The sequence below is a fragment of the Hemiscyllium ocellatum genome, chromosome 7 (genome assembly GCF_020745735.1).
Source record: "Hemiscyllium ocellatum isolate sHemOce1 chromosome 7, sHemOce1.pat.X.cur, whole genome shotgun sequence".
Taxonomy (NCBI): Eukaryota; Metazoa; Chordata; class Chondrichthyes; order Orectolobiformes; family Hemiscylliidae; genus Hemiscyllium; species Hemiscyllium ocellatum.
Window position 1 is genome coordinate 20,647,401 of NC_083407.1, and position 19,107 is coordinate 20,666,507.

Here is a 19,107-nt window from a genome sequence, read left to right on the forward strand (position 1 = left end):
GGTTAAATAAAAAATGAGAAGATTTTGTTCCATTCGACTTTTCATCGCCACCCATGTCTCAAAAGGCTTTACAACAAATGAGCTACTTTGAAATGTAGTCCCTGTTGGAATGCAGGAAATGCAACAGCTAATATGCCATAAACACTGTTGGCAATGATTAGATAATCTGTTTTGGTTTTGTTGATTGAAGGGTAAACATTAGTTATGACATCAGGGATGATTCAACTGCTCTTCTTTATAATAGTGCTGTTGGTCTTATTGCTTCCCACAGAGATGAATTCCCTCAGTGCTACACTGGAGTGTTAGCTTTTATTTTTCTGCCTAGATCGTAATGTAGCTTGATTATGTATTAAACATCCAGTCATCCTAACCAGTCTTGCAATATTGCAAATGTTGTTTCTAGATGTGTTTTTAAAATATTTGTTGCATCATTTTGTCGCAAGTATCAGCTGAAAAGAATTGAGGTCGAGTATAGAAATTTGTTTCAAACTTGAAGATATTTAATTTTCTACAAATTCCTAGACCACTCATCTAAGCAATTTTATATTCAAGAAACTCTTTGTGAGAGTTGTACTTCAGGGAACTAGGGTCAATCAGTTGGGTGTTGTACAATGTTAAATCATCACGTGAGTCCAGGTTAATTAGCCCAATGACTGCAGTAATTGGCTTGCAGCAGTGCAACTGCTTTAAAAATGTGCTGTCTCAGTCTAAAGTCTAGGCCTGACTTGTTAAACCTGATCAAACTGCATTGACGCTGTCCTGAAGGAAGAAATCCGCTCAAGTTAGACTTTGTGCACTTGATTTACAAGAATAGCCTTGCCCCAAAAACATGCCTCTCCACCGAGTCTAACCTCAGCAAATCTAAATGCATTATTAAAGCAACAGAGACAATTTGCCTCAGCTGGTACAAGTCAAGTGTAAAAAGTTAAGATGTGGCCTAGTGTGTGTCAGGAGCACACACTGCAATGTTGCTTCTACGCAATCTAAAAGACAGTCCTTATTCTACTAGAGCAGAGATCTGGCTTATAGGCCTCAGCCTGTTTGTCGTGTCAGAATGTCCCAAAAGCGGGCACTCAGAAGCTGCTTCAATTAAGGAATTGGCTTCTTTATCTCAGCATCCTACCCATGTCTTAACAGCATAGTTAGTGTCCAAGATTATCTGTATCAAGTATGAATAACTCACTGACACCTACACTGTCAAAGCACTTAATGTTTACTGTACAATCAGGATATCTGTGGCTTAATTTACAGAATTTTAATGCTAATTTGTGGCAGATGACTTGAAATATACGGTAAAATTACTTCTGCTGATATATAAGAGGAAATCCATTGGGTTTTTTTCTATTTTCAATGACTATTACAGCATCAAGAGAGTAGGATAGGAAATGGCAATGAGATTGTTTCAGATGGGTGAAAAAACTCTTCTGCTTTATAAAACAATATGTTCACATTTTTTTATTCCTTCTTGCCTCTTGGATCAGGCCATTCAGCCCATCAAGTCCACACTGATTCTCCAAAAAGCATACCACCCAGACCTATCCCATACCAAATCCCCAATACTGCACATTTACCCTGTCTAATCCATCTAACTGACACATCCATGAACACTGTGGGCAATTTGGCATGGCCAGTCCACCTGACCTGCAGACCCTCGGACTGTGGGAGGAAACAGGAGCACCCAGAGGAAACCCATGCAGACATGGAGAATGTGCAAACTCCACACAGTCACTCAAGACTGGAATTGAACCCAGGTCCCTTGTGCTGTGAGGCAGCCATGCTAGCCAATGCGCAACCCTCTGCCACATGCAATTTAGGAAGTGGTCCATGACCGTATCACTCTCAGCCACAGATTGCATTACCTGGCTCCAGTCCAGATGTAACTAGGGAGGGAGAGTTGATAAATTAAGACTTTGGGAGGTGTGGAAATATTCACACAACTGAATCCAGTTTCTGAGTGAAGTGAATCCTGTAATCTACCTTTTTATAGTAATGTTAAGGGTTGATTGCAATTGTCTCACTGAAATCATTGCTGTTGGGCTTGTTTTTCTGACCAGGAATTGAGGCACTTTTGCCCAATTTGAACATCAACTTTATGCGATACATAATAACGTTGACTGTCAGCATCTTTCACAAAATGAAATGTTGCAAAAAATACTCCTGTTCAGTGTCAGAGAGTTTTGCCAGTGTTCTGAATTACTTCTAAAGACAGAGTGTGGAACAGATACGCGACATTTTTGTTTTGAAAATTGTTTTCCAGAATGAATTTTTTTTTCCCAAAATTGCTTTAATTAGCTGGGCTGGTTGAAGAATAAATATTGTTCATTATATCATCATGCAGTTGAATCATAGAGTCATGAGAGGATAAATGGAGCTCTGTTTAACATGTCCTCCAACAGGCTGCACCCTCAATACCACACTGCAGTGTGAACTTGGTTTTTGATTTGAGGTTCTGGAGTGACAGGCATCTGACTGAGCCACACCTGAGCCTGGAGGAGAGCATTTTGTAGTTCTCCTGTTTGACAGTACTGTGAACACTTGGCTGACCTCCTTCTGCCGAAAGGCAAAGTGGTTGGCTGAGGGAGGAAGACACGTCATCTGTTGACTGATCAATGAACTTCTGTGCTATTCCATGGTGCAGCTGTCATTGCAAGAACGTCCATGACCCCCTGTTTATGCTCGCTTTTTTGGGCAATGTGTCAAGCTTGCTGTCACCTGATTTGATGCTTTTTTTTGGGAATTACACAATGGACAATACAATTTGCTCCTTGTCTGATAATTTGTTCTATCTGCTGTCCAATTCTGCCAACTTAGAATCCCTATAGTGCAGTAGCAGAACATTTGGCCCATCAAGTCCTATCCCCTGAAATCCTGCATTTCCTGTGGTTAACCCATCTAGCCTAAACATCCCTGGACACTGCGGGCAATTTAGCATGGCCGATTCACATAACTGAAACATTTTTGGGCTGTGGGAGGAATCCCATTCAGGCATGGGGAGAATGTGCAAACTCTACACAAATAGTCACCCGAGTTTGGAATCGAACCCAGGCCTCTGGCATTGTGAGATAGTAGTGCTAACCACAGTGCCACATGTAACTGTCAACTCATAAACTGTTGGCAGGTCAAATAGATTCCAATTTTTAGCTGCTTTTAAAGTTGACTGTATGGCAATAATACTAGACATGTGCACTTAAATAATATTGCAAAATTGTTTTAGTATTCTGTTTGTATTTTCCCTTTATCTATTCACCTTCCTCGTTCTTTATTAGTTTTATATTCAATGTTTAACATCTGTGTGAATTGAATGAAATGGTTTGTTTCATTTGTTCATTTTTTTCAAAAATCTAGTATTACCGTGATCCTATAAGTTCCCATTTCTGAGGACCGTACTGAACAAGTTGCATATTGTACATGTGACCATGGAAACCTTGCAAGTGTGACATTAGCTTGGCTCCACACACATGCTGTATTTTAAAATCAATCTCATTGACCCTCTATACGTTTGAAGGGTCTCCCCTGTTTTAAATGAGAGGTACCTGACATATGCTTCCTCTTTTCTCTCTATCAAACTCTTGATACCCTTGACACCCAGGGCTCCAATAAATAGCTGGTGAAATATTTGCAAGATGAAATGAGGCTACTATTATATTCAGACTTGCTTTGGGAACAATAAAACTAGGGGTTAATGCTCAGTCATTTGTGGAAAGAAATGCTTAATAACTTGGCTGCTGTAAGATCTAATTATAGACTATGGCCCCTACCTGGACTCTGTAATTAGTCAAAATAAGGCGATTGAAGAGAGTTTTTTCCAATGTCTTGAAGACTCAAGGTTGCCTTCTGTTCCTGATGAGTCAATGAGCACCCTCATATGTCAGTACCACTTGTTCCTATTTTAAGAATATTGCTTTAAGAACTAAGAATAGTGTTTGAAGTGGTTAGCAGTACTGCCTCCCAGCGCCAGGGACCTGGATTCGATTCCACCCGCCAGTGACTGTCTATGTGGAGTCTGCAAATTCCCCCCGTGTCTACGTTGGGTTCCTCTGAGTCCTCCCGTTTCCTCCCACAGTGCAAAGATGTGCCAGTTAGGTGGATTGGCCATGCTAAACTGCCCATAGTGTGCCCAGGGATGTGTAGGCTAAGTGAGTTAGCCATGGAAAATGCAGGGTTACTGGGAGAGGGTAAGGAGGGATGGATCTTGGTGGGATGCTCTTTGGAGGGTCGGTGTGGACTCGATGGGCCAAATGGCCTGCTTCCACACTGTAAAGATTCTATGATTCCAAGAAGGAACTAGTCATTATGCAGGTTCTATATTTTACCAATGTGAAAGCTCATCAGATTGCTATGAAGTGTCCCTTTACAAGTAACCAAACATTGGGGCAAAACCTGCAGGATGAGCACATTGCCAAAGGAATTTATTTGAAACAATGAACTTTCCTTGTAAAGGAGCTTGATCAGGAAGCTATTCTTGTTGGTATTTGCAAAAATGAAGGATCTCCTGTGCTGATAACCTCCTTCAGCTGAGGTAACAAACCTAAAAATTAAACAAGAATAAATAGCAATGACCTTGCTGGGATTATATTATAGGCCTCCCAATAGTCAGAGGGGAAAAAAAGAGCAGATCTGTAGGTAAATCACAAAAGGTGTGAGAGAAACAGGTTTATAGTTGGAGGGGACTTCAACATTGTTAATATTTGCTGAGATTGCCTTAGTGTGAAAGGATTACAGAGTGTGGAATTTTTAAAGTGCATCTAAGAGATTTTTTTGTGCCAGGACTTAGATAGTCTTACTTGAGATGGGACAGTGCTAGACCTAATTATAGGGAATGAAGCTGGTCCAGTGGAGGAGTATTTTGGGGATAGTGACCATAACTCAAAGTTTCAAAGTCATTATAGAAAGGGATAAGGATAGGGCAGAAGTTGGATGTCTAAATTGGGGGAAGGCTGATTTCAATATCATTAGACAGGACTTGGCAAACACAGACTAGGAGCAGCTACTTGCAGGTGAGTCTACACTCCAAGTGGGAGTCTTTTCAAAGTGGTATAGTGAGAATTCAGGGCCAGCGTGTGAAGGGCAAGGGCATGGGCATCAAGTCCAAGGAGCCCTGGGTGTCCAGGGGTATCAAGAGTTTGATAGAAAAGAGAAAGCATATGTCAGGTACCTCTCATTTAAAACAGGGGAGACCCTTCAAACGTTTAGAGGGTCAATGAGATTGATTTTTAAAAATAAATTAGGAGGGCTAAAAAGGAACCATGAAATATCTTTGGCAGATGGGCTCAAGGAAAACTCCCAAGCATTTTTACTAAATATTTTAAGAGTAAGAGAATTACTAGGGAAAGAGTGGACCTATTAGAGACTATTAGCGAGCAAGTTGTGTGTGAAGCCAGTGGATATGTGTGAGGCCTTAAGTTAATACTTCTCATTGTGTTCACAAGGGGGAAAGACATTGTGGCTGGCGATTTCACTTGTGTTGGTGAGGGTGTAGACCATGTCAAGGTTAATAAGGAGGAGGTATTAGACGTTTTAATCAGTGTACAGTTGCATAAATCCCCAGGACCTGATGAGATATAGGAAAAAGTGAGGACTGGAGATCAGAGTCAACGAGTATGGTGATGGAAAAGCACAGCCAGCCAGGCGGCATCCGATGAGCAGGAGAATCAACGTTTTGAGCATAAGCCCTTCGTCAGGACCACTCTCTTTGACCGTGATGAGATATATCCCAGGCTGCTATGGGAGGCAAGGGACGAGATTGCTGGGGCCCGGCAGAGATAGTTAATACTTCACTGGCCAGGTGCGGAGCCAGATGACTGGAGGATAGCTACTGTGATACATTTGTTGAAGAAATGCAACAAGGTGAACTGAAGGGCCTGGGCTGTGCTGTGTGACTCTAACTACAATTCAAGAGGGCACTTGGTTAAGTTTCAAATGGCTACATTTGTGTAGAATTTCTGCAAAATAATTCTCGATGGCAAGGGAATTCCCACCATTTAAGCCTTTCCACCAAACGTGTGGAGCATGTTTTGTGGGGGTTGAATGTAGAGAACATTAGTTTCAAATGTACAGAAAGTTGAACGCTATGAAGTCCGTACACTCATTTCCTAATCTCCAATTGCTTCAAGTATGGCTTCTTGCAAGGTGTAGCTGACGGAGGAATTGTCATCTTATATCTCACGCTATACACCTTAGTGGGAAATGATTTGAGCTAGCTCCCAATGCTGCGGCCATTTACTCCTGTAATATTTATATCATTTTTTTATACACTCTAAAAATGTCATTTTGATTATTTTTAAATGGAATTGATGTAAGAAGCAAGTCGTAACTGGCAAATTGGATTCATCTGACAAGGTCTCTTGCTTTGACAATGATAACAATTCATTGAACCTGCTTAAATAGTCCTGTCTACATCTAAACAGATCAGTAAGTAATATTAGGTTTGGCTCAATTAATATTCACGGAAAGGGATTAAGCTATAGTCAGTAAGTCACAATTTTTATAGGGAATCTGCCTCCTTTTTGCCAACAGATAGAATACTGTTATGAAGGGGAGTTTACATCTCTGATAATTAAAACTGAAACGCTCAGAGAGGAGCACCTCACCTCTAAATCTGATAAAGAACTGTGACAAGGTGTATAAACTATCTCTCACCCCCCACGCCCCCCAACCCACCAATCTGTTACAAAGGAGGGCTTAAATAAAATGAAATCCTTAGGGGCGGGCTGCCTTAGAGTGGTCGGAAGGTGGGAGGGGCGGGGGCTTGCTGGGTCTGTATTGTCTGCACTTCTGTATGTAACAGTATTGTTTAATGTACAAATGTCGTTGTCGCTGTCTTGTCATATGTGGAACTGGGATTTGAGGTTTGTCCTCATCTCCCTGTAAAATGGTCAAACGGTAGGGTTTGGGGCCTAGCTTTGCTGCTCCTCTCCCTTGTAAAATTGCTGTCTCTTGTACAGCTGTAAATGTTTTTTGTAAACTGTTTTGTAATTTGTTTAATAAAATTTAAAAAATGAAATCCTTTCACTCACTCCACAATTAACAAGTAACAATTTATTTGTCTAACTCCAATAGCGAACAAATTTTAAAAATTCTGAACAAACTTATTCCCTAACTGAATAAACTGCTAATAGGTATGCTGTTTCAATAACACAGGTCCCACTGATGTAAGTCCAGGTAATAAGAGAAATAAATTAAAACTTAGTGTCTCAAAGTTCACACAGAATGGATCCTCCAAAATGCTCCTCTTCCTCTCCACTGATTCTGCTGTCGGGGATAAGACCATAAGACATAGGAGTGGAAGTAAGGCTATTCGGCCCATCGAGTCCACTCCGCCATTCAATCATGGCTGATGGGCATTTCAACTCCACTTACCCGCATTCTCCCCGTAGCCATTAATTCCTCGAGACATCAAGAATCTATCAATCTCTGCTTTGAAGACATTTAGCGTCCCGGCCTCCGCTGCACTCTGCGGCAATGAATTCCACAGGCCCACCACTCTCTGGCTGAAGAAATGTCTCCGCATTTCTGTTCTGAATTGACCCCGTCTAATTTTAAGACTGTGTCCACGGGTCCTAGTCTCCTCGCCTAACGGAAACAATTTCCTAGCGTCCACCCTTTCCAAGCCATGTATTATCTTGTAAGTTTCTATTAGATCTCCCCTTAATCTTCTAAACTCCAATGAATACAATCTCAGGATCCTCAGCCGTTCCTTATATGTTTTGTCTGTAATTCTTCTGTTCTGAACCCTTCTCTCCATCAAAGTCTTTTGTCTGAAATGTCGTCTTGCCATTTTCTGGTGTCAAGAATATTTGCTAAACGTGTCTTTTACCTTTATAGATAGAAAGTACCTTTTTAGAGAGTTTGGAGATTTCTTGTGAGAGCCTGGTATTTCTTTCTCAGATGGCGTGTTTGCTCTCTCTGCAGATGACAGCTGGTTCTCCCGTCTCTGTACAATTGCCCTTCTGTTTTTTTACCTCCATGACACATCAGATTCTTATGATTGTCAACACCATCAGATTTGAAGTTAATTGGTCCTTAGTCTCCAAGTGCCTGTTTTAAACATAATTGGCTGAGTTTAAACTGTTCTCTGGGTAAAAATCCTGCTTGGGCCTTCTAACCAAACTACTTTTTGATACAATGCGTCAATTCAAGCATGTACAGCTGCTTACAGGCATTCATTTTTTTTAAAATTTCTAAGCATAAAAAGCACTTTATTTGAAAGGGACATAACAATGCTTTTCCCCATTTTACAATTTTACCCTTTTTACACACCAACCTCATGATACTACAATGTGGTACCTCTGTCCCTAAGTGCGAACAAATTTGGAAGAAAATTATTAGCCTCAATGAGCCAGCTTCAACATTTGATAAAAGCATGACTGACCTGACTGTGGACTCTAATCTCCCATCTCCTTCTCAAATCTCTTGGTAGTCAAAAATCTATCTCCCATGGCCATGAAGATATTCAATGACCCTCATATGTATTGCTTTCTGAGGAAAAGAATTCCACAGACTTGTAACCATCTGCGAGAAAGAATGGTTTCCTCTTCTCCATCTTAAATTCGAAAGCCCTGGTTTTAAGTGTCTCCCAGATTTTCTCTCTCCTCCAATAGGAAGCTTCCTTTCAGTGTTTGCCCCATCATCTCCCCTCACAGTCTTCATGGTTTCAAAAACAATATCACATCCATTAGTAAAGGATCTGCTAGTATTGTATTAATGCGATTTACATTTAGTTTTTCCTTAGTATGTTTAATATTGCCTTAATCCCTTGAGGAGTCTAGCCTAGGTTTGAGCATGAGATACTTACAAAAGAAATGCATTTTTAAAATCAAAATCTGTCTCCAAATGAGAGACCTTTTGGTCTGAAGGTCAGGCAGTCCTGAAGGGAAGAGTTGGATTTCACCGAAAAATAAAGTGTATGTGTGGTCGGTTTGTGAGAATTTAACCATTACCATTTCACACATTCAGAAGTCCTTTTTTCTGCACCTCCCAACCCCACCAAGATAACCTCGTGAAACTAGGTCAATCAAACCTGAGGTTGATTGTTGGAAACCTTAGGTGGATAGATGGTGTTGACATTGAGATCAGTCACCAATGTAACTGAATGGCAGCAAGACGCTTGAGAGACTGAATGGCCATCCTCTGTTCCTAGCTGTGCAATTCCTTGGGAAAGTCATTTTCATTTCAGCTCTTCAATGACAGGCCCTCATGGCAGCTTCAGCATTCGTGAGCTGTCTCCTACAATAAGCAAGATGGCATTGCAGTGAAATGTCGTGCTCTTCATTATTGGTTTTACAGTCATTACAGAGCGACTGTGGATCCATCTACATAGAACTCAGGACAGCTGTGTTTTTCTGGACTAGTTCCAACATTCAAGGCCATATATAACATGAAGGAGAGAATGTCTAAATCCAAAACTCTCCACTTATGAAATCCAGTTGTCAAAAGGAAATATGGCATTCATTAGAACGGATTGATGTTTTTCTAGTTTTGCAGTGCTTGATTCAAAATTATGTAGATTTATTCGCATTGAAACTAGGCATGATGTAATTCCCAAAACATGTTCAAATATTTACATTTCCGGTCGAACTTTAATGATGTGCCACTGTTATTTTTGGGATGAAAGCATATTGGGATGAAAGAAATCTTGATGATTCAAGAAGTAAGATCTTCACTCTTGGGTGTAAAAGTTCGTTTCTGTTTCTCTCCGGGGAGAAAATGTTTGCCACTAGACTGTGTTTTGAGAGTGTCTGCATTGTAACAAATGAAGAATTTTCAAGATTTTGCTGAAGAGTAAAGTTGATTTTCATCAAACTTCTATTTGGCCTTTTCTTAAATTTACCTAATTATTTGCATCTTTTTCTTTTGAACTCTATGTTAGCATCAATCAGGCTACCAGAACAGAGCAGAGGCCTTATTATATAAAGCAGTTGCGCTGCATTTCTAATTTTGCAGCTGAGAAAAATACTTCGTTCTTTTAGCAAACCACAATGGTTGGCGCACCACTGAGAGTTCAACCCAAGGCACTGGATTTGAAATATGAAAAGTCCAAGAGTGTCACATTCACAAATTGCTGCGACTCCAGTTGTTGTCTGTGATTTTTCAATAACAGCTTTTGTGTTCTCTCGCTCTAACCATAGTGCTTGATACAGCGGGTCAAGAGGAGTTCAGTGCTATGAGAGAGCAGTACATGAGGACGGGGGATGGGTTCCTCATCGTCTATTCAGTCACTGACAAGGCCAGCTTTGAACATGTGGACAGGTTTCACCAGCTGATATTACGGGTCAAAGATAGGTGAGTGCCCACACAACTGCTGCTGTTTAAATGAGCTATGTTTCCTCAAAAATTCTAATCAATTCTCTCTTTCTTTCTCTCTCTCTCTCCTTTCTTTCTCCCTTTTGTTTTCTCTTTTTCTCTTGCTCTCTCTTCCTTTCTTTCTTTTCTCACATCACTACCTGAGAACTACTGCTTGACTTGAGTTTGGATTTGAAAGACAGAACAACCTCAGTTATCCGAACATCAGTTATCCGAATTTCAGATTATCTGAACAAGATCTCAAAATTCCTGCACATGCATTTTAATTGAAGTAGGAAAGTGCTATTCCTCATCCATTTAATGCATCATTTTGTAAATTTGATCAGGAATATAAATGCGAGTATACTTTAATTAATAATTAACTTCAAATATATGCTTGAGACGTGATGTTATTAAGTCTTACACTTTTTATAAAAAGGCTCTCCAATACTTATTCTTCCCGAGAGCAAAGGATTGTGATTGTGAATGTACAAGAACAACATATTTGCAAGCTCGAGTTGTGCGCTCCAACAGCAAGAATCCCTCTCAACATTGACTCGCTCCATTTTGCAAACTCAAAAATCTTTTTCCTCAGCTCATTCTTCGGAGAGTTAAGTCAAAAGAATGCGCTCACACTTTTCATTTCTGTTGCTTTTTGGATGGTGGGATGCCACCATACGAAAAGATGCCAGCTGCTGTCAAGGAACAGAATAAAACCAAGGAAAATGGTCAGCGAAAAATTTCACAGACTTCAGTCAAACTCTAGCCAAGAAGTGATTTTATTTATAAAATGTCATGAATTTTCAAGCAATATCCAGTGTCTGTAACACATTTTATTGATTTAATTAAATAAAAACTCTGTAAACATGCTTTTTTACGTAATTATGTTCAGTATGGCTTCCTTTGTTTATGATCAGATCAGTTATCTGAACAATAGTTATCCGAATAAAATACTCCCTGCCCGTCTCATTCGGATAATCAAGGTTGTTCTGTATTCATATTTTTTTTGTTCTGTATTCCTTTACTCTATCGTGCTTAAAAAAAAGTATTAAATTTTAAACTGATTAGCTCCTCCTTTAATATTCCCCTTCCTTGGGTCACCAGACCTGAAATATTAACTCTGATTTCTCTTCACAGATGCTGCCAGACCTGCTGAGTTTTTCCAGAAATTTCTGTTTTTGTTTCTGATTTACAGCATCGGCAGTTCGTGTGGCTTTTATACAATATATAACATGTGAAGTTATGCATGATAACCACACCCATAAATGGAATGTAAGAAAGGAGAGCAGGAGGCCGTCTTTTGAGCCTGCTCTGCATTCAGTAAGATCATGATTGATCTCAAAAGCAGTTACATTTATACAGCATCTTTATGAGTTAGCATTGAGTTTGACACCTTCAAATTGTGGACCCACTTCCATTTCTTCCCTCTCTTTTAGCTTTACTTGTTACATTCTCTGTCACCATGTCTGGCGTGTCTCCCCTCCTCCCCCTACCCAAGTGGTACTGGCTATTCTTTCCAGTCTGGCAGTTCAACACACCATTGATCTGCCATTCTCACATTCCCATCACTTAATTCGAACTGTCAACATCGCTTCTCGCCCTTCACCCACCCTTCCGACCCCCACGCCCCATCCCTCCACCCAACCCTCTCCCCCCCCCACCAACATTTGGATAAATGTTGCCCCCTTCACACTTCGCTTCATCTCTGTTGAAGAGTCATCCACACTCAAAACATTAGCTTGCTGTCTCTCCATGGATGCTGCCTGACCTGCTGTGACCTCCAGCATTTTTTGTTTTCAGTACAGATTCCAGCATCTGCAGTAATTTGCTCCTTCTGTATATCTGCCTTTACTCAGCTTCAATGTCTAACTACTGATTCACTTCAGTCTGCCTGTACTACATCACTGGGATCATCACCAAAGCTTTGATGGCTATATCCTTTTTTGACTTTTTGCAGCTTTAACCAGTTTCAATTGTCTCAGAAGTTTAGGTTTCACATTAGGTTCCTCCAGAAACAGTAAGTTCCCTATTCTCCACTGGATATGTCATTTTAAAAATGTAAACTTTGAAACCATCGTAGGATTAAAACTGCGTTAGTCAGAAACCTCAGGAATGTTTTATTTTATTATATACAATCTTTTGGAGACCATGTCAGATTTTTGAATCTGGCTTTTACTGTGCAGAGAATTTATAAACTTACTGGCAATGTTAATATTAAGATCTAAACGCAACATGCTTCAGTGATGTTCCTGAACCAGCATTTTTAAAGTAGTCATTAATCTGATTATTTTAAATGAGCTAACGTCTTCATGCAAATACCAGACAGAAATGTTATGAGAATGTGTCAAGTGTTCTCATCTATTATTAATATGAACATCTTCAATCTTTTTTTCTTATTGAGCACTTTAATAAAAGAACAGCAAGTACTGATGTGGAATTGTAAAAGTAGCCAGCATGGAATGGACTTTTTTTTGTAGAATTGCAGTCAGAAACATAAAATGATAAGAGAACCAATTGCGCTTATTACTGCAGCTTTCTTACTCTGTCTAGTCCAGTAACTCCCCCAGGCTAGTACTCTGAATGATGCCACTGCCACTCGTCTTCTTGCCTGCTGTTATTAGACTGCTGAATGAACCTTTCTAACTTCAAATAATGTTGATGTTGCTTTGTGCACATCCTGCGCAGTCATAAAAGAGAGTATAGAACAATATAGGCCCTTCGGCCATCGATGTTGTGCCTACCTTTTATCCTACTCTAAGATCAAACTAACCTACATACGCTTCATTTTATTATCATCCATATACCAATCCAAGAGTTGCATAATTGTCCCACATGTATCTGACTCTATTACTACCGCTTGCAGTGCATTCTACGCATCCATCACTCTCTATGTAAAGAACTGAACTTTGACATCTCCCCTAAACCTTCCTTCAGTCACCTTGAAATTATACCCCTCTGACTATTCACCTTATCTATGCCTCTCATCATCTTGTACATTTCTAACAAGTCGCCTCTCACCCTTCTTTGCTTCAATGAGAAAAGTCTTAGCTCCCTCAACCTTTCCTCATAACATATGCTCTCCAGTCCAGGCTGTATCCTGGTAAATCTACTCTGCACCCTCTCTAATGCTTCCACATCCAACCTATAATGAGGCGAACAGAACTGAACACAATACTCCAAGTGTGGTCTAACCAGCAGCATAACCTCGCAGCTCTTAAACTCAGTCCTCTGATAATGAAAGCCAATACACCATACGTCTTCTTAACAACCCAATCAATTTGGGTGGCAACTTTGAGGGATCTATGGACATGGACCAAGATCCCTCAGTTCCTCCACAGTGCCAGGAATCCTGCCTTTAACCTTGTATGCCTCGCTTTGTCGAAGCACCCTATGATCTGTATGACCATGTTTTCTATGATCTGCCTGTACTGCTCGCAAAACAAAATTTTTCACTGTACTTAAGTGCATGTGACAACAACAAATCAAATCATCTTGTCAAAATATGGATAATTGACAGAGGTGGGGGGGGGGGGGGGGGGGTGGGAGGTAGGAACAGAAGCAGGAAGATTAGTCTAAATACAGATCTGGAAACTGCACCACAGGTTTAGTCTACACCTGACAAGGTACAGGTAGATTGAGGATTATCAAAGTCACATTTATTTCCAATATTTGTGATTTTAACTTGTATGTATTTGGATTTGAATGTCTTGACATCACCCTAATGGTCAGCTTATATGCCAGATGGAGTTCAATCTGGATCTGGATAAATGCAAGGTTTTGCATTTTGGTCCAACAAACAAGGGTCGGGCTTACACAATTAATTGTAGGGCCTTGGATAATGTTGTAGAACAGAGGAATTATGCAGATACATAATTCTTTGTCTATAAATGACACAAAATTTAGAGTGGTTAAAAAGGCTTTTGGAACACATGCCTTCATTGCTCAACCCTTTGAGTATAGGAGTTGAGAAGTCATGTTAAGGTTGTATAGGATATTGATGATGCCTCTTCTGGAATACTGTGTCCAATTCTGGTTGCCCAGTTATGGGAAGGATATTATCAAGCTCGAGAGGATTCAGAAGAGAATTACCAGGATGTTTCTGGGTATAAAAGGTTTGAGTTATAAAGAAAGGCTGGGACTTTTTCCCTGGAGCTTAGAAAGTTAAGAGGCAATCTGATAGAAGTTTATAAAATAATAGAGAGATAGATAGCATTGACGATAATTGTCTTTTCACAAAGATAAGGAATTTCAAGACTTAGATTAGATTAGATTCCCTACAGATTAGATTCCCTACAGTATGGAAACAGGCCCTTCAGCCCAACAAGTCCACACAGACCCTCTGAAGAGTAACTCACCCAGACCCACTCCCCTACATTTACCCCTGACTAAGGCACCTAACACTATGGGCAATTTAGCATGGCCAATTCACCTAACCTGCACACCTTTGGCCTCTGCATATCTTGGGGCACATGTTTCAGGTGAGAGGAGAGAGATTTAAAAAAGACATAAAGGGCATATTTTTTACACACAGGGTGGTTTGCATGTGAAATGAACTTCCTGAGAAAGTGATCGACGTGGATACAATTACAACATTAAAAAGACATTTGGATGGATGAATAGGAAAGGTTTGAAGGGATATGGGCCAGGAGCAGGTAGGTGTTTAGTTTGGGATTACGTTCAGTATGGACTGGTTGGACGGAAGGGTCTGTTTTCATATTTTCTTTTAGAGTCATAGACTCATCCAGTACAGCGAAAGGCCCTAGGGTCCACCGGGTCTATGCAGATCTACAAACATCAATCTACATTCACGGCATTTAGCCATACTTGGTCCATAACCTAATATGCCCTGGCATTTGAAGTGCTCATTCAGAGCTTCTTAAATATCACAAGGGTACCTGCCTGCACCACCTGCTTAAGCAGCACATTCCATATTTCCAAGCACCACCCTGTGAGTGGGAAAAAAATTCTCAGATCTCTTCTAAACCACTTAGTCCTCATGTTAAACATTTGCTCTCTGTGTCTGCCATGGGAAAAGATTCTCACCTCTGTGTCCTCTGTAATGCAGTCATGTCCTTCTGATAATGTGGTGACCAGAATTACACACAATACTCCGTCTGTGACCTAACCAGGTTTTATAAAGTTATAACAAGACTTCCTTCCTCCTATATTCATTGCCCTAGCATATGCCTTCTTCATCATTCTTTCTAGTTGTGGTCTATGGATCTTTATTCCTCAGTACTCCTTGGGGACCTTCCATTCATTGTGTATATCCTTCCATTATTAGACCTCCCAAAATGCATCACCTCATACTTTTAAAGATTAAATGCCATCTGCCATGGCTCTGCCCAATTTACCAGCTGATCAATATCAGACTGCAGCCTAAGGCCATCCTTCTCATTGTCAACAGCAGCATCAATCTTTCTGCAATTTGCAAGCTTACTAATTATACCTTTACATTTACATCCAAGTCATTAATGTATGTAACAAACCTCAAGGATCCCTATGATAAAGTACTGATCCCAGGCTTCCAATAGCAAAAACATCCCTCCGTCATCAATCTTTGCTTCTTATTTTCAAGCCAATTTTGGATCCAGTTTACGGACTTGCCTTGGTTCTCATGGGCTCTTGTCTTTTGGGCTGGCCTTCCATATGGGACCTTGTCAAAGATTTTAGTGAAGACCATGCAAACCACATCAACTGCGACCTTTTGCTTATTTAATTTTGAGGTTTACTTTCGATCTCTGCACGTGGCTCCAGTCATTTGTCAAAGGAAAAGCAACCCCACCAAGGCACATTTTGTTTTTTACATCCCCAAGATGTGTCAGAGATGGCAATTATTGCCCATCAATAGTTGTTATTCAGAGCTGCCACTATAAATTGCTGCTGCCAGCATGTTGATACAGTTAGTGGATTTCTGGGCTATTGCAGAGGCCAGCAAAGAGCCAGTCAAATTGGCAGTCAGTTCTGGTCAGACTGAGCAAGAGGCAGACATTTCCTTCCTCGAAGGACGTTAATAAGCTCAAATGGTTTTTACAACAATCTGAGAGATTTGGGGTTTACTTTAAACAGCTTTTAATTACTCCTCTTTTTTTCTGAATTCAAATGCTGAAACTTCCACAGTGGGGTTTGTGTTAATCTTCTGTGGATTACTAGCCCTGTAGCTCTCTATCAAACAGCTGTCTGGAGTCTCTTTTTTACGCAGAGTGTAGCCAAAGAACATGACTCGCCATTACCTTCCTGAGAGTAACTGGGAATGAGCAGATCTTCCTGCTGAGCTTCCTAAGGAGATCTATACTCCAAAACTGGAGTGGGCAGAACCTTTGCTACTTTACTGAATAATGTCCAGTTTATTAAAAGTTTTCTCTCTGGACCTTCAATCGGTAATCAAAATGGACTGATTTCTAATATGACTGTTCCTGCCTCTTTCCTTTGTCTAACCTCATCTATTGAACGATGACACAAGTTGAGTATTGGACGTGAGGAGTATGTTGAATCTGACCCTGCAACATTATAAAGTAACTAGTCCTTACAGTATGCACCTAAAATAAAGAGTAATATCTCAGTATATCACTCCTCAGCCCCTGTCCAGTTGCTCATTGAAAGTGAATTACTTTTGAAGTGACGTCACTGTTGGAAACTTGATTCATGTGAATTTGCAATGTGGTTTCAGGATCTTGAATGAAAGGTTTAAATGAAATAGACGCAAATAGGTACAGGAGCAGAACCTTGCCACTTTTTGGAATATGACGATGACTGGCAATTCTAGCCTTTATTGCCAATCCCTTGTTGCCCTTGTTGCCGAAGATGAGCTTTCTTCTTGAATTGCAATGAAGGCACTTCCACAATGTTATTGCAAGGCCAATAATCTAGAGAACCCTTGATTAATTATGAGAAATTTAATGTGATCTCCGTCTTCTTAGCAAACTTTAATGTTGTGCCCTGACTAAGTGCAGCAGTCATATCAGAGACTTGCAAAATCATACATCACTCCACAGATGCTGCCAGAGTTGCTGAGATTCTCCGCATTTGTTAACATTAACAGATGCTTTGTAAAAGCTTTTTTGTCCCGTCTAGCTCTTGATTATTTGAGAGGAGTGATTTTGATCAGCTCTGTTCTTTTTTGGCAAATCAGGGTTGGTTCCCTGACTTGTTACACTCTCATAGGCCCACTCTCCTGATCAGACCCTGCCAATGATTCCATCAGTCGGGACAAGATCTGGATGATCCAGTATCAGGACCTCAGCATCGCAAATATGTGTTTGCTCAATGTGTTTTGTTTCCATTTTCACCATGAATATGATTTCTTAGCCAGATTTGTTTCCAGGATAAATCTGTTTTCAAAACATTCTGCCTTCAACATCCCTCATGGAGTTTCAGAAATTTCTTGGGACTGGAGTTCATCACCTCAGTTAATTAAAACCATTTCCAACCTCTTCACCCTTTAGTATCAAGTATTTTTGCTTGCTGTGTATTTGTAGGAATTTGGAACAAGTACAAGCTTGCATTCTCTTGACCCTGTATATTTTAAGACTTGTAAGTATAGATTTATTGCGACTCACGTCATTCTCTCAACATGCCAGCAAGTCTTGACACACATTGCAATCGAATTTTGATAAAGTTGTTTTCAAGTTCCACTTGTGTGTTACTAAAATTAGCTGTTTCAGAAGTGTACTAGAAAAGTCCCTCAGATCTTTCTTTTCCTGAGAAATGTGGTCAATCCAAAGAAGGCATCAAGTGAAAGACTTGATTTTGTGACTTTTGGCTTTGAGTCACAGGCTTGTGGGTTTGAGCACCAAAGCATTCCAAAGTCTTGAAAATGAGGTAGGAAATCAGCCATCGTCTTACTAGAATGCAGAACATGTTTAAGAGGCCATATGTTTTATTCCTGTTCCTGTTCCCTGCCATTTTTTTCTTGAGGAAATGCTGTTGCCAGTCATGGAAAGATCAAGAATGAGGTCAGGTATTTCAAAGAAAATTGCAAAAGAAGCAGTTTTAATGTGTAAAAAAGCTATTTCACATAGTTAGTAGTTAATGGTCTGAAATGCGCCTAGAAATGTGGTGAAGGCAAATTCAGTTAAAGCATTTCAGAAGGCATTAGAGCTTTGGATAGAAACTATGTGTGTGGTTACTAGAGTAAAAGTACCATTCTAAGTCAATGTTCATTTGGAAAGCTAATGCAGATTTGATGGGCTGAATGGCCTGTTTCTACACTGCAAGGATTCTGCGAATTATTCTGTGATAGGTGGAGATTGAAATGCAGTTATAACTGCAATTAATCAGATATCAACTTGATATGATTGAGGCTGGAGCTTCAATGCAGTACCAAAGGGTGCTACACAGTTGTGAGGTGCATACTTTCGGGCAAACATTAAACTGAGGTTCTGTCTAGCTTCAATAAAAATGGTAATTGCTGGAGAAACACAGGTCAGGCAGCATCTGTACAGAGACAACATGGTTAACGCTTCGAGTCCAGTGACTCTTCTTCAGAACTGGTTTTATTTTATATTATTTTAGACAAACTTACCTTCTCGGGTGAACCTAAAAGATCATGTACTAACCATTGTTTACTCCTTAACTAACATTACAAAAACAGGTTATCTGGTCATTTGACACTTGTAGGCAGTGTTGTACATATATGCTACTAATAGTTCTGAATGAATTAATCTTGAAGTTGCATTAGCTGCACCCAATCTGATGTTTCACAGTTTTTAGATAGATGCAGTTGTGTTTTGTGTAGTCTTCATAAGGCACAGATGTATTCTGTACAGTTGCTGAGAGTCCAATAATTATGCCTGATGGTAATGCGTGTTGCACTTCTTGTTATCA

At 40.1% G+C, this 19,107-nt stretch overlaps 1 protein-coding gene across 4 annotated transcripts in view; it reads left to right on the plus strand.

Moving 5' to 3' along the window:
• Positions 1–19,107, plus strand: part of LOC132817024 (ras-related protein M-Ras) — a 63,655-nt gene that overhangs the window by 32,283 nt on the left and 12,265 nt on the right. For all 4 annotated transcript variants that reach the window (XM_060827021.1, XM_060827020.1, XM_060827023.1 and 1 more), the window contains one exon: positions 10,128–10,281. In XM_060827021.1, the coding sequence (XP_060683004.1) occupies positions 10,128–10,281 (154 nt within the window). The remainder of the gene's footprint in view (positions 1–10,127; positions 10,282–19,107) is intronic.